Here is an 18,467-nt window from a genome sequence, read left to right as displayed (position 1 = left end):
CCCTTCCACTCTCTCTCTCAAAATCAATGGAAAAATATCCTCGGGTGAGGATTAAAACAACAATAACAACAACAACAAAAGTATAAATTGGCAATTACAAAACAGTCATGGGGATAAAAGGTACAGCATATGGAATATAGTCAATAATATTGTAATAATTATGTACGGTGTCAGATGGGTGCAAGCTTATTGAGATGATCACTTTGTAAGTTATATAAACATCTAACCACTATGCTGTACACCTGAAACTAATATAATACTGAATGTCAACTGTAGTTGAAAAATAAAATTAAAAACAAACAAACATATAAACAAAAGCCCTCAAACAGCCATGGTCTTGTCATAGGTCTTGTAAAATAGGTGTTTCTAACGAAAAGTACTTTCTGGTTATTTTTAACTTAGAATTTAAAGTTCATTATACAATTTCTATAAAGTACATATCTTAGTTAAGTATTTACCTTGGGTTCTTCCAGCTTGTAGTACTTTACTGATGTCATAATAAGAATATGACATCAAAAAATATACAAGGGACTTTTTGCAAAACCTTTGTTGGTTAAGAGTTAATTTCTAAAGTAAAAACAAACAACAAAGTTAAACTAGAATCTTTTAATTCAGGAAGCTAATTAAATGCTAATAAAAGTCAATACATGGTTTTCAAGGTAGTTTATATGATCAAGTCCAACATCTGAACAGATTAGATTTAAGGAATAGAATTCCCTTACTTTCAAGGAATTGATAAACACTTGCAGAACAAAACAGTGCTCTTTTACGCAGCTACCTTAATACATCCTATGTTCTCGACCAGGTCCTGCCTCCACCTGTGTCATGCTTTGAAAAACTATGCACAAGGAAACAGACAGGCTTATATCTTAAAACTGGGCTCATTTACGTGATTTGGTTTTCAGGATATCAAGTCTGGGGCATTCAGGGTAAAAATGGGCAACCTGAGATGGGCAGGAAGGTAGAAGAAAGGGCAGAGCCGAGGGTGCAGTCCCCTTACCTGCAGTTTCTGCAATTCCCACACGGAAAGGGGAACCGCGACCATTATGACCACCAGGTAGATGACCGCCACTAAGGGTCGAATCCATTGTCTCCAGTTCGTCCAGGTACAAGTGCAAGGCATGTCTCCGCATAAATCAGCTCCGAGTAGCAAGGAAAAAGGGCTCGAAGGAGGTTTTGATGGGGAGCCCTGTTCTTTGGCTGTTTTCTCAACTCGCATACTACAGAGAAACTGCTGTTGGGCGCCTTTACCAGCAGCTGGAGCCGCCTCCTCGGCCTGCTCTGTGCTTTCTGCTGCAGCTGCGGCAACGGCGGCCGCTCTGGGTGCTCCCGGGGAGCTGGCCGGGCTGCATTCTTTCCTCCCCGCTCCGCATCCACCCAGTGCCTCCGCGGCGGGAACCCCGGGCGGAGCCGCAGCCCTCACCTGGGGATCGCCCAGAGCTCCGCCAGCACCATGGCCTGGAGGGCTGCGCCGAACCGGACCGGCTTCTACGGGTCCTGCACACAGCTTGCTTCTGCCTCGTAGCTGCCGGCCCCCTCGCTTTCCCCTCGGGCGGCCAAGCTTCCTACCTCCTGGGCTCGCAGGGCTCTCTGCGCCCTTTTCTTCCGATAAACAGAAGGGCGGAATCAAACTCTCCAGCCTCACGATTGCTGCACCTGCGCCAAGGGGCCACCCTCCCCAAGCGGAACCCAGGGCCAATCCATGGCTTCAGCCCCAGCGGCCTGAGGCCGGTGATTGGTCGAAAGTGCCAAGCTGCGCCCGCCTTATCCGGTTCGCTCTGCACGCTCCGATTGGCCATTTGCTGCGGGGGCGGGGCTGTAGGGAGGCGTGCCAAGGTCAGAGACTTGGAAGCAGGGAAAGGGGAATGAAGTTGCTAGAATTGACTGAGATCACTTGAGGAACAGCTGCTCCGTTCTTCCGCCGGCTGTATTCCGGCTTTCAGAAAGCCTGGGTAAGAGGCAGTCGTTCCCTTAGGCCCGAACCTTCTTCTGCACAAAGGAGTTCGGATTCTCGGTGGGAGAGGATGGGGGAGCCCCTTGCAAAAGTCAGAGAAAAAGAATGGGAAACGCCTGCCTCGTTTTCCGTCAGTGGCTAGAACATAGGGGTTGGGCCGCTCAGGCGTTTGGGGACCACGCAGAAAGGCCCTTCTAAAGATAGCTTGCTTTTGGGAGCCCTGCAAATACTGAATATCCTTTCTGCATTGGGAACCTGTGTTCAAAGCTCACACCCACTTAAGTTTCAACAGGTTGGCATTCCAAACTGACACATTTTATGTTCTTCGGGCTTTCTCGATTCGTTTAGAAAGGCCTGTAAGAGCCCATTTACCGTTTGCTTGCTCACAAACGCGTCCCCTGATATAACTGTCATTTTCTGAGGGGCAAGCACTGTACTAAGTTCGTTATTTTCTACCAGTTAATCTGCACAAACATTCCAAAAGGTGGGCAGTTTTCCGCGTTACAGGTGGGAATACAGATTCGGGCGGCTGGATACTTTGCCTGAGCTCTCCGAGCTAGTGAGTGTTGGAGCTGGGAGTTTAACATGGGCGGGTCAGAGAGCACCTGCCAGCTGAGAATTTCTGCCTAATGGCCTTATGAACAAGAAGCTCTCCTGTAGTTCCCACAGGCAGTGAGGGAATGCTAACTTCCCTGGTGTCATTCGTGCTGGCCAACATTTGTTGCTTGGTTCCTGCGTCCCTCTTCTAGATCTAACATCTGCATATTACAATCTGGTGTATGGTAATACAAACTGTTTGAGAAATAGGCCTTTTGTTTGTTCTTCCTAAGCTAACCTCTACGAAATTGGAATTGTATTTTTGAAAATTTCCTGATCTTCACATTAAGGCATACTCCCTGTTAAATTGCAGAAAATATAAGAATAAAGAATAGAAAAGTAACCTTTACTCTATAACTAAGTATAACGACTATTTACTTTTTTGATACACAATATAGTCTTCCTTGCATATACTGCACATGTGGACTGTCTCTGTGCTTTCAGCCACGGTCATTGCCACCTATATTCTTTCTCAGAGGTAAATTTTTTTTGCCAAATTTGTGAAATCTTCCTTGATTCCCCTCCCCCATATCCTATAGCACTCTTAAAAAAACAAACAAATAATATATTATTGATTTCAGGGAGGAAGCGAGAGGGAGGAGAGATAAAAACATCAATGATGAGAGAATCATTGATTGGCTGCCTCCTGTGTGCCCCACATGCCCTCCACTGGGGTCAAGCCGAAACCTGGGCATATGCCCTGACCAGGAATCAACGGTGACCTCCTGGTTGCTAGGTGGTCGCTCAACCACTGAGCTACCATAGCTGGGCTATAGCACTCTTTTCTGACCAGTCAAATGTTGTGATTTTTTTTACTTATTTATCTGTCTTTTTAGAATGAATTCCTGAGCAAGCTACAGTTCTAGAACTGTTAGAATAAAGCAAGAGAGGAAAGCCAGAATGTCAGACGTACAAGTTGTTCCCATACCAGTTTGTGAACTGGGGTTCATCTATGATGAAGTTTCTGCAGATCAACAGAGAAATGAGAAAAGTATATACAGTGAGTTTTTTATTCAGTCAAACTTATTCACTCTTAAGGAGTGTGCTTAATCTGAAATTGTCCATTACATTTCTTTTCTATGATGAAAATTATACAGTAGTTATTTTCTAAATGTCTTACTTTGGATAATAAAAAGTTGGTAACTTTATTTGTTCATATCTGTTTTATTATTTCTGAAATTTTTCTTGGCCTATGAAATCCTAAAGTCTAGTAATCACTGAGGTAGGGTATAGCCACTAAATTCAGCAATCACAATGCTTACATGATCCTGATCTGCTCTACTTGTTATAGGTGGTCTCTATTCTTTCTGGATATGACAGCCTAAGCCTGAGGGTGGATCTGAGCTTGATAGTGTTTTGAAAATAAGAAACAGTTGTAACTGGCAGATGGGACTGGGGTCAAAAGCAAGCTATTAGACATTCCTGATGCAATTGATGTAGATAAAATGAAGTTTATATTGATTTGTCATTGTATCGCATAAAAATAGGTAGATGGAATTTTGCCCTCCATAGAAGATAAGTTTCTATCAGTCTGACTTAAAATGAGAAGTTAGTGAAATTCACTTGGAGGGTTCCTGGGAGATGGGCATGGTTAACCCTTTGGCATGTATCTCCATATCTCTGTATAAGTATGTTTGTGGTGGTTTTAAAATACCCACAAAAAGATAGACTCTTCCCTTAAATCTGTGTGGGCTTCTGACTGATTTGACCAGGAGAATATAGTGAAAGTGATCTGAGCCACTACATGTGACTTAAGAGGCTAGGTCATAAAAGGCCATGAAATTTCACCTTGTCCGTTGGAACTTGCCTTTGGAACTCTCAGCCATCATGTAAGAGGTCTACCTGAGGCTGGTGTGCGGTGAAAAGCCCACAACATACAGAGAGGCCCCTTGAAGGTACTCTGACAATCATAGCTGACCTCCAGTTTGCCCAGCCCCAGTGCCAGTTATGTGAGTGGAGAAGCAGATTCCAGTTCTCAGCTATTTGAATTACCCTTCAGCTTTTTGAGTCTTCCCAGCTGAGGCCCTAGACTTGTGAGCCATTCCTGTTCTGCCTTGTCCTGATTCATGAACCGAAGAATCTATGAACTCAAGAACGTTAGAAGACAAGATACAAACTGGGAGAGAATATTTGCAAAAGATAAATCTGATGAAGACTGTTTTTCAAAATATGCAAAGAACTCTTGCCCTGGCTCAGTTGCTCAGTGGGTTGGAACATAACCCTGTACACCAAAAAGCTTTGGGACTTAATCCCTGATCGGGGAGTGTACAGGAGGTTACCTGTTGATGTTTTACTCTCACATGGATTTTTTTTTCTCTCTCCTTTCCTCTCTCTCTAAAATCAATTGAAAAAACATATCTTCGGGTGAGGATTGAAAAAAGAAAGAAAATATATATACAAAGAATTCTTAAAACTCAACAATAGTAAGAAGACAAAAACTCGAAAAGAATGGGCCAGATACCTTAAGAGATCTCTCACCAAGAAGACTTACAAATGTCAAATAAGCATATGAAAAGATGTTCCACATCAAGAATATGCAAATTGAAACAACTAAACATCTATTAGGATGGCCAAAATTCAAAACACTGACACCAAATGCTGGTGAGGATGTGGAGCAAAAGGAAATCTCATATATGGCTGGTGGGTATACAAAATGAATGGTACACCCTCTTTGGAAGACAGTTTGGTGGCTTCTTATAAAATAAAACACATTCTTATCATGCTGTCCAGCAGTTGCAGTCCTTACTATTTACCCAAAAGAACTGAAATCTTTTGTTCACACGAAAAGCTATCAACAGATATTTATAGCACCTTCATTCGTAATTGCCAAAACTTGAAAGCAACGAAGATGTCCTTCTGTAGATAAATAGATTAATAAACAGTGGTACCTTTCAGACAATAGAATATGATTCAGTGCTAAAAAAGAAACAAGCTATCAAACTATGAAGAGACCAAAAGGGACTTTAAATGCATATTATGAAATGAAAGAAGCCAATCTGAAAAAGCTATATACTGTATAATTTCAACTATATTCTGGAAAAGGTAATTATGTGTGGGGGTACTAGGTATATGGGAATTCTCTATACCTTTCAATTTTGTTGTAAACCTAAAACTGCTCTAAAAAATAAAGTCTTAAAAAAAAAAGAATCCATGAGCATAATGAAATGACTATTTTTACTTCACTGAGTTTAGAGTTATTTGTTATGCATCTTTTCCAGTGAATAGATAACTGAAACAATGTCTTTTGTCTATTTATAAACTCTCTACCTAATCTGAAAGAGGCTCTTGTTTAGAGTGAATTTTTTTTTTTTTTTTTTTTTTTGCCTAAAGCTGAATTTAAGCTTAGATAAGGTGTGGTTTTGTTTTGTTTGTAGACTTTTAATAAGAATTTTTGGAGCTAAATTGATAACATGCTGCAGAGCAAGATCTCAAATGCTCCAGGTTTTTCTTTTTCTTTTTTTATTATTTTTTATTGATTTTTTTACAGAGAGGAAGAGAGAGATAGTTAGAAACATCGATGAGAGAGAAACATCATCGATCAGCTGCCTCCTGCACACCTCCTTCCTACTGGGGATGTGCCCGCAACCCAGGTACATGCCCTTGACCGGAATCAAACCTGGGACCTTTCAGTCCGCAGGCCGGCGCTCTAGCCACTGAGCCAAACTCGTTAGGGCAGGTTTTTCTTTTTAAGGAATACGTTGCCTTCGGAGTCTGAGTTTGTGCTAACCAATCAAAAGAAATATTAAGTGAATTTTAGATTTAATGGTGACAAATACAGGGAAGAGATATGCAGTCTTTATGCTTGATTTTGTAATGTGTTATTTTCTCTCCTCCTCCAAATGGGAAGGAAAATGGTCTACTATACACTAAATGAATGGGGAAGAAAATAAAAATGGTACACACTGTAATATCAAACTTTAAAATCTGAACTTTGAAACTGAGTACTTTTGCCCATTAAGTTTCAGCTTTACCTACATCTTTCAGGCTACATTTAAGCTTCATTGAAAACACCAGGGTTTATTCATCTCTACCATCCTTACACCTCCCTACATTTATAACCGATAAAGGGTAGATATTTATAGGTACTATCATATCTTTATGTCTTTATATACATTCAACCTTGTCTTTGTAAAAAATATATTTTTATTGATTTCAGAGAGGAAGCCTCTTTGCTTAAACTGCTAAAATATTTAAATGAACAGGACATTTGCCCTCATCTTCAAAAGTATGTTACTAGAATTACTAGATTAATGACTATAGGCTCTCTAGTTTCCTCACAAGAAAGGTGATAAAGTATCTTAAGCCACCTGATACTCCTTAGTAGTATATGTTATCCTTTCTCATTCGAGTGAAGAAGACACTGTGAATGGCATAAACAACTTGCATAGTAAATAATAAATTACCTTTTTCTATAAATTATTTCTCACTAGATGAACTTTCCAGTAGCTCTATTCAGTGGGTAACTTTTTTTTTCTTCTTATCTCCATTGATATTTTATTTTCAGGCTGATTTAAGTGACACTTCTGGAATATCAAGTTACAGGCTAAATGGAATGTAAAAAACCTTAATAACTTAAAATAAAAGATTCAAAACTAGATAATCCAGAAGATTTAGGAGAGAAAGTGTTTCTGGTTAGGAAGAACATTCTGTGCATTAGAAAAAATCTGAGAAAGGAAAAACATTTTTTTTTGCTGAGACAAATTCTTTTAGGATTTAAATAGAGGTCAATATGTCATTGGTACATTAGATGCTAGACCAGTGATGGCGAACCTATGACACGCGTGTCAGAGGTGACACGCAAACTCATTTTTTGGTTGATTTTTCTTTGTTAAATGGCATTTAAATATATAAAATAAATATTAAAAATATAAGTCTTTGTTTTACTATGGTTGCAAATATCAAAAAATTTCTATATGTGACACGGCACCAGAGTTAAGTTAGGGTTTTTCAAAATGCTGACTCGCCGAGATCAAAAGGTTTGCCATTACGGTGCTAGACTATAATGATTCCCATGGTAAGAAGGCTTGACTTACATGAGATAAGAATTCATGAGAGGATTTTATTTTAGTGTGGAAGAATAGTTTTCTTCAAATGTGTGGAGAGCTCTCTGTGGTACTTGAGTTTTACCTCTTTTCTCAGGCTGTCAGTTGTTCTGTGTAAACCAAGGAGTGCATGTTTTACATGGCTGTATATAGGTAGGACATGAAGGTGGGGTGACAAGTCATTGCTCTCTGGCATTGTGGCATGAGTACACTGTGCATGCATAGTTCTGAATGGAACCCACCAGGCTTGGGCCAGTGTAACCAATGTTTCTATTTATGTACTAGAGGTCTGGTGCACGAAATTCATGCACGCCAGTGAGGGGGTTGGGGGGAGGCGAGGGTCATCTCAGCCCAGCCTGCACCCTCTCACAGTCCAGGAGCCCTTGGGGGATGTCTGACTGCTGGCAGTTGGACATCCTTAGTGCTGCTGCAGAGGCGGGGAGGCTCCCACCACTGCCGCTGTGCTCGCCAGCCATGAGCCTGGCTTCTGGCTGAGTGATGCTCCCCCTGTGGGAGCGCTCTGACCACCAGGGGGCAGCTCCTGCATTGAGTGTCTGCCCCCTGGTGGTCAGTGCATGTCATAGCGAGCTGTTGAGTAGCCTTAGCATATCATTAGCATATTACGCTTTGATTGGTTGAACAGATGACCGGACACTTAGCATATTAGGCTTTTATTCTATAGGAGGATCTTCTTTACTATGTAGGGGTAGAACTAGTCATTTTTTCTCCTGTAATGGAAATCCTATGATTTATGTTTTCCAGTTTTCTCATTTGGGAAAAGAGAAGAAAACAGGAGGGCAGTGTCTTTGTTTTTTCCTTTCCTCCTTACACTCTCCCTTGAACCTTTTCTAAGTCAGAATGTAAGAGTCAAGCAATTGTCTTATAACTAGTTTTTTTCATCTTCCCCTGATCTCAGGAACTGCAGCTTTTGTAATCAGTCCCCAGGAAGGAAGACTTAAGTAGACTAAGTACCTTACTTGATGTATTTTCTGTTGCTGCCATAACTAATGACCACAAACTTGGTGGCTTAAATAATGTCTATTTATGATCTTAACAGCTCTGGAGGTCAGGAGTCTGACATGGACCTCAAAGAACTAAAACCCAGGAGTTGGCAGGGCAACATTTCTTTCTGAAGGCTCCAGGGAGAATCTCTTTCCTTGCTCACTCGAGTCATTGGCAGTATTTACTTCCTTGAAGTTGTAGGACTATAATCCCTGTCCCTGCTGGCTATTGGTTGAGGGCTGCCTACAGCTTCTAGAGGACTCCACATTCCTTGCTTCATGGTCTTGTCTTCTTTACCTTCAAAGCCAGCAACAGTGATTTAAGTTATGTTCAAGAGTACCTATTTTCCTGGCTGGCGTGGCTCAGTGATTGAGCATCAACCCATGAACCAGGAGGTCACAGTTCAATTTCCGGTCAGGGCATATGCTAGGTCTGGGTTGCAGGCTTGATCCCCAGTATGGGGCATGCGTAAGGCGACCAATCAATGAGTCGCTCTCATCGTTGATGTTTCTATCTCTCTCTCCCTCTCACTTCATCTCTGAAATCAATAAAAAAAAAAAGAGTACCCTTTTTATTTCATCACCAGAGGCCCGGTACACAAAATTCATGCACTGCGGGGGGTGGGGGTGTCCCTCAGCCTGGCCTGCGCCCTCTCACCATCCAGGAGTCCTATGAGGATGTCCGACTGATGGCTTAAGCCCGGCGGTCGGACATCCTTAGTGCTGCTGCGCAGAAGCAGGAGAGGCTCCTGCCACCACTGCTATGCTCACCAGTTGTGAGCCCAGCTCAGGGCTTCTGGCTGAGGAGTGCTCCTCCTGTGGGAGTGCACTGACCACCAGGGGGTGGTCCTACATTGAGCATCTGCCCCCTGGTGGTCAGCGTGCATCATAGCAACTGGTCGTTTGGTTGATTTGCATATTAGCCTTTTATTATATAGGATACACTTTTAAGGACCCAAGTGATTAGATTGGGACCACTCAGATAATCCAAAATAATCTCATTTCAAGGTTCTTAACCATAATCACATCTGCAAAATCCCTTTGCCATGCAAGATTGGCAAAAAGTTCTGGAATTAGGACAAGGATTTCTTTTGGGGTCATTATTCTGCCTACCACACCTGGTGATGTAAAAAATGATCTGACACAGGAACAAACAGTCCTCAACTTTTAACCATTACATTGCTGACAGTTTTGCACATTGAATAAGGATATTAGGGCTCCCTTTTCTATGCTAATTCAGACTTCCCTACATGCACTGATAAATAATTTTTTGATAACAATTCTCTCATAATATATAACTACATAGAGTAAGAAGAGGTAAATAGTTAAAGGGGGATATTGAGAAGAGGGAAAGTTTTATTTTTCCTCCCAAAGTATAAACACAACAACTGCCTGTGAGCATGTTCAAATGATGATGGAAGGAATCAACAGCGAAGGAGAGGGCAGTGTGGCAGACTCGAAGAAATCCTCCCAAAGCTGTTCTCTCTGCCATAGTGAGAGAGTTTTAGGTAGGCGCATGGCCATCCAACCAGAAATTACATTTCTCAAAGCCTGTTGTCTCTAAGGTTCCGAATAGTGTTAGGTTCCTTAGGTAATGCATTCTCTTCATACTTGGAAGGTAGAATGAGTTACTCAGCCTAACTGTGGTCTTCTAGCAGCATTCAGGGTTTAATGTTAAGAAACTGATGTCAGTGGCAGTCTCTTGAGTTGGCTCTTTAAATCCTGGTATTAGCAGTCAGCTCTGCTACCACCTAACCATACCGTCTAGAATAGCCTGGCAGCCACTCTCTTCATCAAGCACCAGGTAAGAGAGCAAGAAAGCATCTCTGCTGTGGCTCTCTTCAGATATCCAGGGAAGACAGTGGGAAATGCTACAAAAATGGCATTTTCTGGTTATAGTGGGAAGATGGAATTCCAGAAGGGTAGAGGCTAGGCAGGCAAGCCTAACTGACCAAGACAACTTTAGATGCAGTTGGTACAATGAATCACAGAGAAGGAATAGTAATATGGGTGTTTTGGCAGTCCAGAGAGGTTCTGCTTTACATAGTAGAAGGCTGGGCAGAAACTAACTAGATACTATTGTTAGGATTAATGGTTTCTTACCAAGTTCCCAGAACTAAGCCAGTGTGTAGACCTAAAGCCCCTCAATGGAGGTGAAGGCTGGGTGCCTCTGAAATGGAACCCTGCAGTACAGACAGAGAGGTATGCAATGAACAGTCTTCAAAGCTTCCACAAAGTGACCTGGAGCTATTTACACAGGGGAGTGTGAGCCAGGGAAAGGGAACTACCTAGAATGTTGGGAGCTCTAATTTTACACTGCGACTCAGAGACCCCAAAGACTGTAACAGTCCAACAAAGTAGGAGTTTATGGATGTCAGGAGTTAGATGAAGTCTTGGCCCAAATTCGTCTAACAGTGGGTCTAGTGGGACTTCAGACCCATCCTGTGTTTATTATTCCAGTTCCAGAATATATGGTGGGAATACATATAGATATACTTGGTAACTGTTAGAGTAACCCTTCTGGTTCCCTGTCCTGTGGAGTGAGAGAAATTATGAAAGGAAGAACCATCTAGAGTTCTGGAACTTTTCCCACACAAAACACCAATGGTAAGTGGTAAGCAAGACTCCTGGAGAGATTGTGGAAATGATCACTGCCATGACAACCTGGAGAGAAGCAGGGGTAGTGATCCCACATAAACTGTTTCTGTTTGACCAGAGCAAAAGCCTGAAGGACCTTCAAAAATGACAGATTATTGCAAACCTAAAAAGATTGTGATGATAGTTGCAGCTATAGTTTTAGATAGAGTATATTTACAAGTCATCACCCCACCACCTGATATGCAACTATTGACGTGGGAAATGCATTCTTTTCCATCCCAATCTGTACGAAAAATCAGAAGCAGTTTGAATTTATATAGTGGAGACAAAGGTACATCTTTACTATATTCTATAAAACATCAATTGGTCCTTTACATTGATTATTGCATTGTTAATTGGACCCATTGAGCAGAAAGTAGAAAATACATATACCAGAAGGTGGGATTCAAAGTCTGTGATAGTTCAGGGTCCTGACACTTTAGTGACGGTTCAAGGCTTCGTTCATTGGGGTACAGTAGGAAACCCCTTTTGCAGAGAAACAAATGGTAGTACCTTGCACCAACCACCACAAAGGAAGAGGCACAGTGTATGATGAGACCTTTTGGGTTGTAGGGATGGAACATATGACATTTGGGCATACTGTACCATCCCAAGCTGCCAGTTTTAAGTGGGTCCTGGAAGAAGAATGAGCTCGGCAGCAGGTCCAGGCTGGGATGCAGGCTGACAGGCCACTTGGGCCTTATGATGTAGCAGATCTGAATCTTGCCTGAGGCTTATCAAGCATGCACAAGGTGAAGGGAAATGGCTACATCTTTTGTTATTATCAAACAACTATTCTGAATTAACATTAATTGCCAAGTAATTCTTAGTGATTATTGGTCATATGATTCAGATTGGGTTTTAGCTGGACATATGATTCAACCAAATTACACATGGTCAAATGGGGTGATTTGAGGAGCATTTCATAGAGGGACTGTTCACAAGGGTTTGGATAAAGAGTATGGAAACCACTTGAAGTGGTGCAGTAGCAGGGCAAAGAGAGGAGTTAGTCACTAGCATATGAAGATAGAGAAGTTGTGTGGAGTGGGTCATCTGAAAAGAGTTATGACCTTGTGTGGAGAGATGACCCCATTAATGGTTTCTGCTCTATCTTATTTATCTCCCTTTCTCTGATCTCCCATTCATGCTACCTTTGGCCAGATCCAACTGGAAGTCAGAGGACAAGGGAGCCTATTGGTATAGTCCAAACAGTTTTGCCTCCCAGGGTACAGAACACAGCAGAGAGGGCCAGAGGATAGATTTGGGGTGACAAATGGAAGAAATCCAACCCAGCATGACAAAACTGAGAGTATTAAAAATAATACTTTAGCTAAAAATAATCTGACTCCCCAGTGTTTTCATTTCTGGCTAACTTTTTTATTATGAGCTGGAAATTAGGTTTTTGAGACATAAATCTGCCTAAATTTATATTATAAAGAGTATTGTGTATTTTTATTACACACCTATATAAATATTAATGATTTACATTGTTTTTCTTACTAGTGTCCTCAAATTGGTTGATATTTCATCATCATCACTCCTATTTTATCCACAGAGAATATGATCCATTATGGTTTTTTAATATATCCTCATTTTTATGTGACCACTGAACTGGCCTGTTGCAGATTTGCCCCAATTATTTCAGCCATCTTCACGTTTGATTCTCATCACTATGGGTCAAATGAACTGTGTGGCCATCTACACTGATTATGAAGGGGCTTGCAGTGATAGGATTAGCAGTGCCATAGCCTGGTCACTTGCACAGAAACATTCTTCTCAAGAATCAGTTTTTCAAAATCAGCAGAAGAGAAGAAGCTGACCCTTATTTTCCTTTTGAATTTTCAACTACACTGTCACCTGAATTTTTCAAAAGTAATATAGTAGGACAGGTGTCCTGAAATAAGTGCCCAGCATCTTTGGATGAGCAAGTGGATGATAATATCCAGATCTGAAGTTCACAGCAACAGTGGACTGACCATCCTAGTTATCCTCAGGGAGCCTCAAACTGCATGACGTAGTTTCTGAAAGAGGCAAAGCAAGACAAAGTGAGAGCAAGTTTTGAAACTGAAGAGTAGCAAAATTTTATGCAAAAATATATAATACCAAAATGAAACTTAGTAGTCCAGTTTTCTTTCTAGTTAGAGTTAATCATTAAAATTTCTAATAATGAGCTATCCTATATAATAAAATGCTAATATGCGAATTGACCAAATGATGGAATGACCGGCAGAACAACTGGTCGCTATGACACACACTGACCACCAGGGGCAGATGCTCAATGCAGGAGCTGCCCCTTCAGCTCCTGTGTTGAGCAACTACTCCCTCCCCCTCAAGAGGGAGGTGACCTGTGGTGGCGATTGGGGGGCAGGGCCAGTCAGCAGGCGGCACCAGGCTGCCAGCCAAGGTGGGTGCCAGTGGGTGGTGCCAGGCTGCCAGCCAAGGCATGTGCTAGTGGGAGACTTCCCCTTTACCCCCAATCACCATGACTGCCGGTCACCCCGCAGATCAGCCCTGATTGCTGGCCAAGCCTAGGAACCCTACCCTATATATTGGGAACAGTCTCTAGATTTAAAAATTAAAACCTGGCAAAGCTACTCTAACACTGAAAAAACAGGATGATGCAGCAATGACATGCATGGACTCTGGCTTGCACATTTTGTTGTCAGCCCTGATTCTGACACTTTTAACAGTGTGACAAAGCCAATTACTTAACTTTTCTCTGCTTCAGTTTTTCTACCCATAAGATGGGGAAAATGGCACTACTGCCTCAGAAGGATCATGTTATGTACTACTTTTTATAATCAGGGCAAAAAAATGTAGCTGCCCATACTACAGCAAGATGACTTTCACCCATATGAAAAGTATGGTGACTGGTGCATGCAGCATCCCAGATTGCGAGAGGGATGTCCAACTGCTTGTTTAGGCCCGATCCCCATGGAGATCGGGCCTCAAACGACAGTTGGACATGCCCTGAGGGGTCCTGGATTGCAAGAGGGCACAGGCCAGGATGAGGGACCCCCCCCCCATGCATGAATTTCGTGCACTGGGCCTCTAGTTATCATATATTGCATTAGCTATACCATTATCATCTTCACTCAAGGCTTTGAAGAATTTCAGTTTTAAGAAGGATCTGTGGTTTCTTAATTATATTAGTTTAAATTTTGTGAGGTTTTGTGTGTGTACGTATGTATGTGTGCACAGTTATAAATTTTTAAGATCTAGCAGGGCTTTGTTTTGGTTTATTTTCCCCAAACATTGTTTATAAAGCTAGAAACTTTCTTATTATGGAAGCCTACTGATATAAACTTATCTTTTTACTTATAACATTTATATTAATATTAATATACTTATGTATTACATATTTATAATTATAATAGTGAGGCCACATAATCATGTTTCCTGCTGATTTCAAGAAAAATATTTTAAAGCACACAATGTATAGTAAACCATCATAGGTTCTCATAATTTCACTTTTTTTCAGTTTCTGTTTAGACATGAAATTACCGGGCAGAATTGCTGCGTTTTGGAAGTGATTTTCCTGAAATTGGATGAGGTAAGTGAAATAGCGACTCCATTATTTGTTCCTAATTCTCTTAACATTGTTTTAATTCACAAAGTTACTGGAGTAAGCACATCCTACTCTAAACGATAAAAATATAGCCAAGGTAAATCCAGTGACTTTGTGGTATTAAGACTGGGGAGTTAACAAAAAAGATTGTAACCTATTTTCAGAAAAAAGTCAGTATAAAATCAGAGGTCAAAATGAATATAGCATAGGTATAAATGTTTGAGTAGAAATTGCAATTTCTTATGTTTTTTTTTATTATTATTAGTTAAGGTATTACAAATGTGTCCTCATCCCCCCCATTAACCCCCCAACCCCCCCCTCCCCCCACAAACTCATGCTCCCATCCCCCTGTTGTCCATGTCCATTGGTATGGCTTATATACATGTATACAAGTCCTTCGGTTGACCTCTTCCCCTTACCCCCGTCCTCCCCTACTTTCCTTCTGGGGATTGATAGCCTGATTGCTGTTTCTCAGTCTTTGGGTCTGTCCCTTTTCATCAGTCTATGTTGTTCTCTATAATCCACAAACGAGTGAGATCATGTGGTATTTATCTTTCTCTGACTGGCTTATTTCACTTAGCATAATGCTCTCCAGTTCCATCCATGCTGTTGCAAAAGGAAAGAGTTCCTTTTTTTTTACCGCAGCATAGTATTCCATTGTGTATATGTACCACAGTTTTCTAATCCACTCATCTGCTGATGGGCACTTAGGCTGTTTCCAAATCTTAGCTATGGTGAATTGTGCTGCTATGAACATAGGGGTGCATATATCCTTTCTGATTGGTGTTTCTGGTTTCTTGGGATATATTCCTAGTAGTGGGATCACTGGGTCAAATGGGAGTTCCATTTTTAGTCTTCTGAGGTAGCTCCATACTGTTCTCCACAGTGGCTGCACCAGTCTGCATTCCCACCAGCAGTGCAGAAGGGTTCCTTTTTCTCCACATCCTCTCCAACACTTGTTGTTTGTTGATTTGTTGATGATAGCCATTCTGACAGGTGTGAGATGATAACGCATTGTCGTTTTGATTTGCATCTCTCGTATAATTAGTGACTTTGAGCAGGTTTTCATATGTCTTTCGGCCTTCTGTATGTCCTCTTTCGAAAAGTGTCTATCTAGGTCCGTTGCCCATTTTTTTATTGGATTGTTTATCTTCCTTTTGTTAAGTTTCATGAGGTCCCTGTAAATGTTGGAAATTAAACCCTTATCGGTGGTATCATTGGCAAATATGTTCTCCCATGTAGTGGGTCTTCTTGTTGTTTTGTTGATGGTTTCCTTTGCTGTGCAAAAGCTTTTTATTTTGATGTAGTCCCATTTGTTTATTTTCTCTTTAGTTTCCATTGCCCTAGGAGCATTATCAGAGAAGAAATTTCTTCGGCATATGTTTGCGATTTCGCTGCCTGTGGATTCCTCTAGTATTTTTATGGTTTCCTGTCTTACGTTTAAGTCTTTTATCCATTTTGAGTTTATTTTTGTGTATGGTGTGAGTTGGTGATCTAGTTTCATCCTTTTGCATGTATCTGTCCAATTTTCCCAACACCATTTATTGAAAAGACTGTCTTGACTCCATTGTATGCTCTTGCCTCCTTTGTCGAATATTAATTGGGCATAGTCGTTTGGGTTGATTTCTGGGGTCTCTATTCTATTCCATTGATCTATACGTCTGTTCTTGTGCCAGTACCAAGCTGTTTTAAGAACAGTGGCTTTGTAATACAGTTTGATATCTGGTATTGAGATCCCACCTACTTTGTTCTTTCTCAGGATTGCTGCAGCTGTTCGGGGTCTTTTTTTATTCCAGATGAATTTTTGGAACGTTCGTTCTAGATCTGTGAAATAAATTTCTTATGTTTTTAGGGGTATTAAGGAAGTCTTGTTCTTTGGTTTACTTTACTGTTTGATTGTGATAGCATTGCAAATCGTGGTAATCATTAACCTTCTCAGACTTAGTATCTGAAAGCTTCATAAAAGTCAACCTAAATATTTACTTTGTTAAGACAATTTATGAAACTTTAGAAGGGTCTTCCTGTGTCAAGGGTATATTATTAATGTGAAAATAAAGCCCCACAAAGCTAAATAAATTCTCTTCCGTATCTTAAAAAAAAAAAGAAAGAAAGAAAAATATTTTAGTCTCAACTGGCAACTCTTTAAGAAACGTTTAGGAATGTTACAGCCTCTCCTGGCTGCTTTTTCATCACTTTCTTACTTTTACTTTTGCCCCACAGGAGCCCACTACTCATGCTTCTCAAGCTTTTCCATCGCAGTATTCCTCATGGCAGAGAAGGATGGAGGCTGCTTCCCAGGGCATGAGATAGCTTCTGAAGGTACAGCAAGGGAGAAATTTCTCTCATATTTTATTTGAAGAATTTGTTGGAACTTTGCAGTTGCTTTTTTATTGTATATTGTATATATATTTCTATTAGGCTTGGTATAGTGCTTTATAATAGCATGTTCAATATATGTTAATTGTTATTGATCATGGAATCCTGGGAGGAAAAGAAGCAATGAACTTCCAAGCTATTGTTCCACTTTCTTTCTGGTAAAAGGTTCTTGAGTCTGCAGTAGCATCAACAGCAATTTACATGATTATACTATGCGTGGATTTTTGTTTGGATTAAGGTCAATTAAATGTCCTTGAGTGAACACAGATTTTTCTCTTGCTATAAGTAGGAAATTAAAAGTAGCTTTGATCATATTTACTGCAGTGGATGATTAAGGCCATCCAGGGGCAGTATGAAATAGAGAAGGAGCTATCTACCCGGAGTCAGAGCTTTTCTCCTGATGTGTACCTTACGTAGTCAGTTTGTGTCTTTGCTACCTGTGAAACAAGAAAGGGGGTAGTACAGTATGGCATAGTGGTTTTTAAGGACTTAAAAAAACATGGTAAATTTTATTGAAATGTTATGTTGAGGGAAAGCGCACCACGCATTGACAGTGAAATGGAGCTACTGGGATTCCTTGAAACACTGAAAACCCCTGATGTAGAACAAAGAGCACTCTGGAGCCAGACTAATATTACTGCTTAGAAGCTCTGGGGCCTTTAGTAAGATATATCTCTGAGCCTCAATTTTCTTATCTATAAAATGGGAATAAGAATGATAATCGCCTCAGAGGATTGACATAAGCATTAAATGAGATAATACAGTCGAAGCTCTTAGCATAGAGCCTGGTATATATAAGTGCTTCCCCATGTGGTGTATACCTAAGAGCTACTTGCTCAAAACTCTACTTTCTTCTGAAGAAGCTGTAAGAAACAAAGCTTGGGAGTTGTCAGCAGTTAGCACAGATTTCCTTCAGTGAAATAGGCCATCTATGGAGAGGCAGATAAAAGAGCAAGTAAGTGGAGAGCAACAGGAGACACAAGACACCAAGGAGCCTGTTGGTGATTGAGTTCCTGTTTCTGATTGTTCCTGAGACCTAATTTGATTCTTATCCTCAGTTCATTGAGAAACCCCAAGATCTTATAATAAATTTCTCTTTTCCTTAGTGAGGATTCTGGATTATGCCATGATGTCGCAGTTAAACTAGAAATTATGCTTTCCAAAATCTCCTTCCATGCTCAGTTCTGGGTTAGAGTTGACCAAAGAGGAACTACCAAGAGAGTAAAGGGAAGCAAAGACCATTTTTCTTGGAAGGGCAATCTTGGTCAGATAGACACAGAAGTACTTGTGGT

The 18,467-nt window shown here is 40.9% G+C and overlaps 2 protein-coding genes across 4 annotated transcripts in view; one reads left to right on the top strand and one right to left on the bottom strand.

Annotated features, from left to right (window-relative positions):
• TMEM184C (transmembrane protein 184C) overlaps positions 1-1,251 on the bottom strand; it is an 18,740-nt gene extending 17,489 nt beyond the window's left edge. Inside the window, exons 1-2 of one of the 2 annotated variants that reach the window (XM_036312921.1) lie at positions 1,001-1,136; positions 459-567 (exon numbers count right to left, since the gene is read on the bottom strand). In XM_036312921.1, the coding sequence (XP_036168814.1) occupies positions 459-497 (39 nt within the window). In that variant the 5' untranslated portion in view covers positions 498-567; positions 1,001-1,136. Of the gene's footprint in view, positions 1-458; positions 568-1,000 lie in introns of both variants that reach the window. The other variant, XM_036312920.1, reaches the window with a different exon arrangement.
• Positions 1,159-18,467, top strand: LOC118658045. Of its 2 annotated transcripts, XR_004968190.1 has the most exons (4): positions 1,712-1,952; positions 3,388-3,551; positions 14,713-14,784; positions 17,020-18,467. XR_004968190.1 is itself a non-coding variant. In XM_036312922.1 (2 exons), exon 1 carries the CDS (start codon positions 1,180-1,182, stop codon positions 1,867-1,869), a length of 690 nt encoding a protein of 229 aa, XP_036168815.1. In that variant the 5' UTR covers positions 1,159-1,179; the 3' UTR covers positions 1,870-1,952; positions 3,388-3,745. The 2 variants fall into 2 exon arrangements, 1 of the variants encoding a protein (XP_036168815.1); XM_036312922.1 differs by lacking the exons at positions 14,713-14,784; positions 17,020-18,467 and having other exon boundaries at positions 1,159-1,952; positions 3,388-3,745.

This window comes from Myotis myotis, unplaced genomic scaffold (assembly GCF_014108235.1).
Source record: "Myotis myotis isolate mMyoMyo1 unplaced genomic scaffold, mMyoMyo1.p scaffold_m19_p_6, whole genome shotgun sequence".
Lineage (NCBI taxonomy): Eukaryota > Metazoa > Chordata > Mammalia > Chiroptera > Vespertilionidae > Myotis > Myotis myotis.
The sequence above is the reverse complement of the archived record's forward strand: the minus strand, read 5'-3'. Positions and strand labels throughout refer to the sequence as shown.

Coding starts and splice junctions, on each gene's coding strand:
- LOC118658045 (XM_036312922.1), top strand. CDS start 1,180: ATGGGGAGCCCTGTTCTTTGGCTGTTTTCTCAACTCGCATACTACAGA.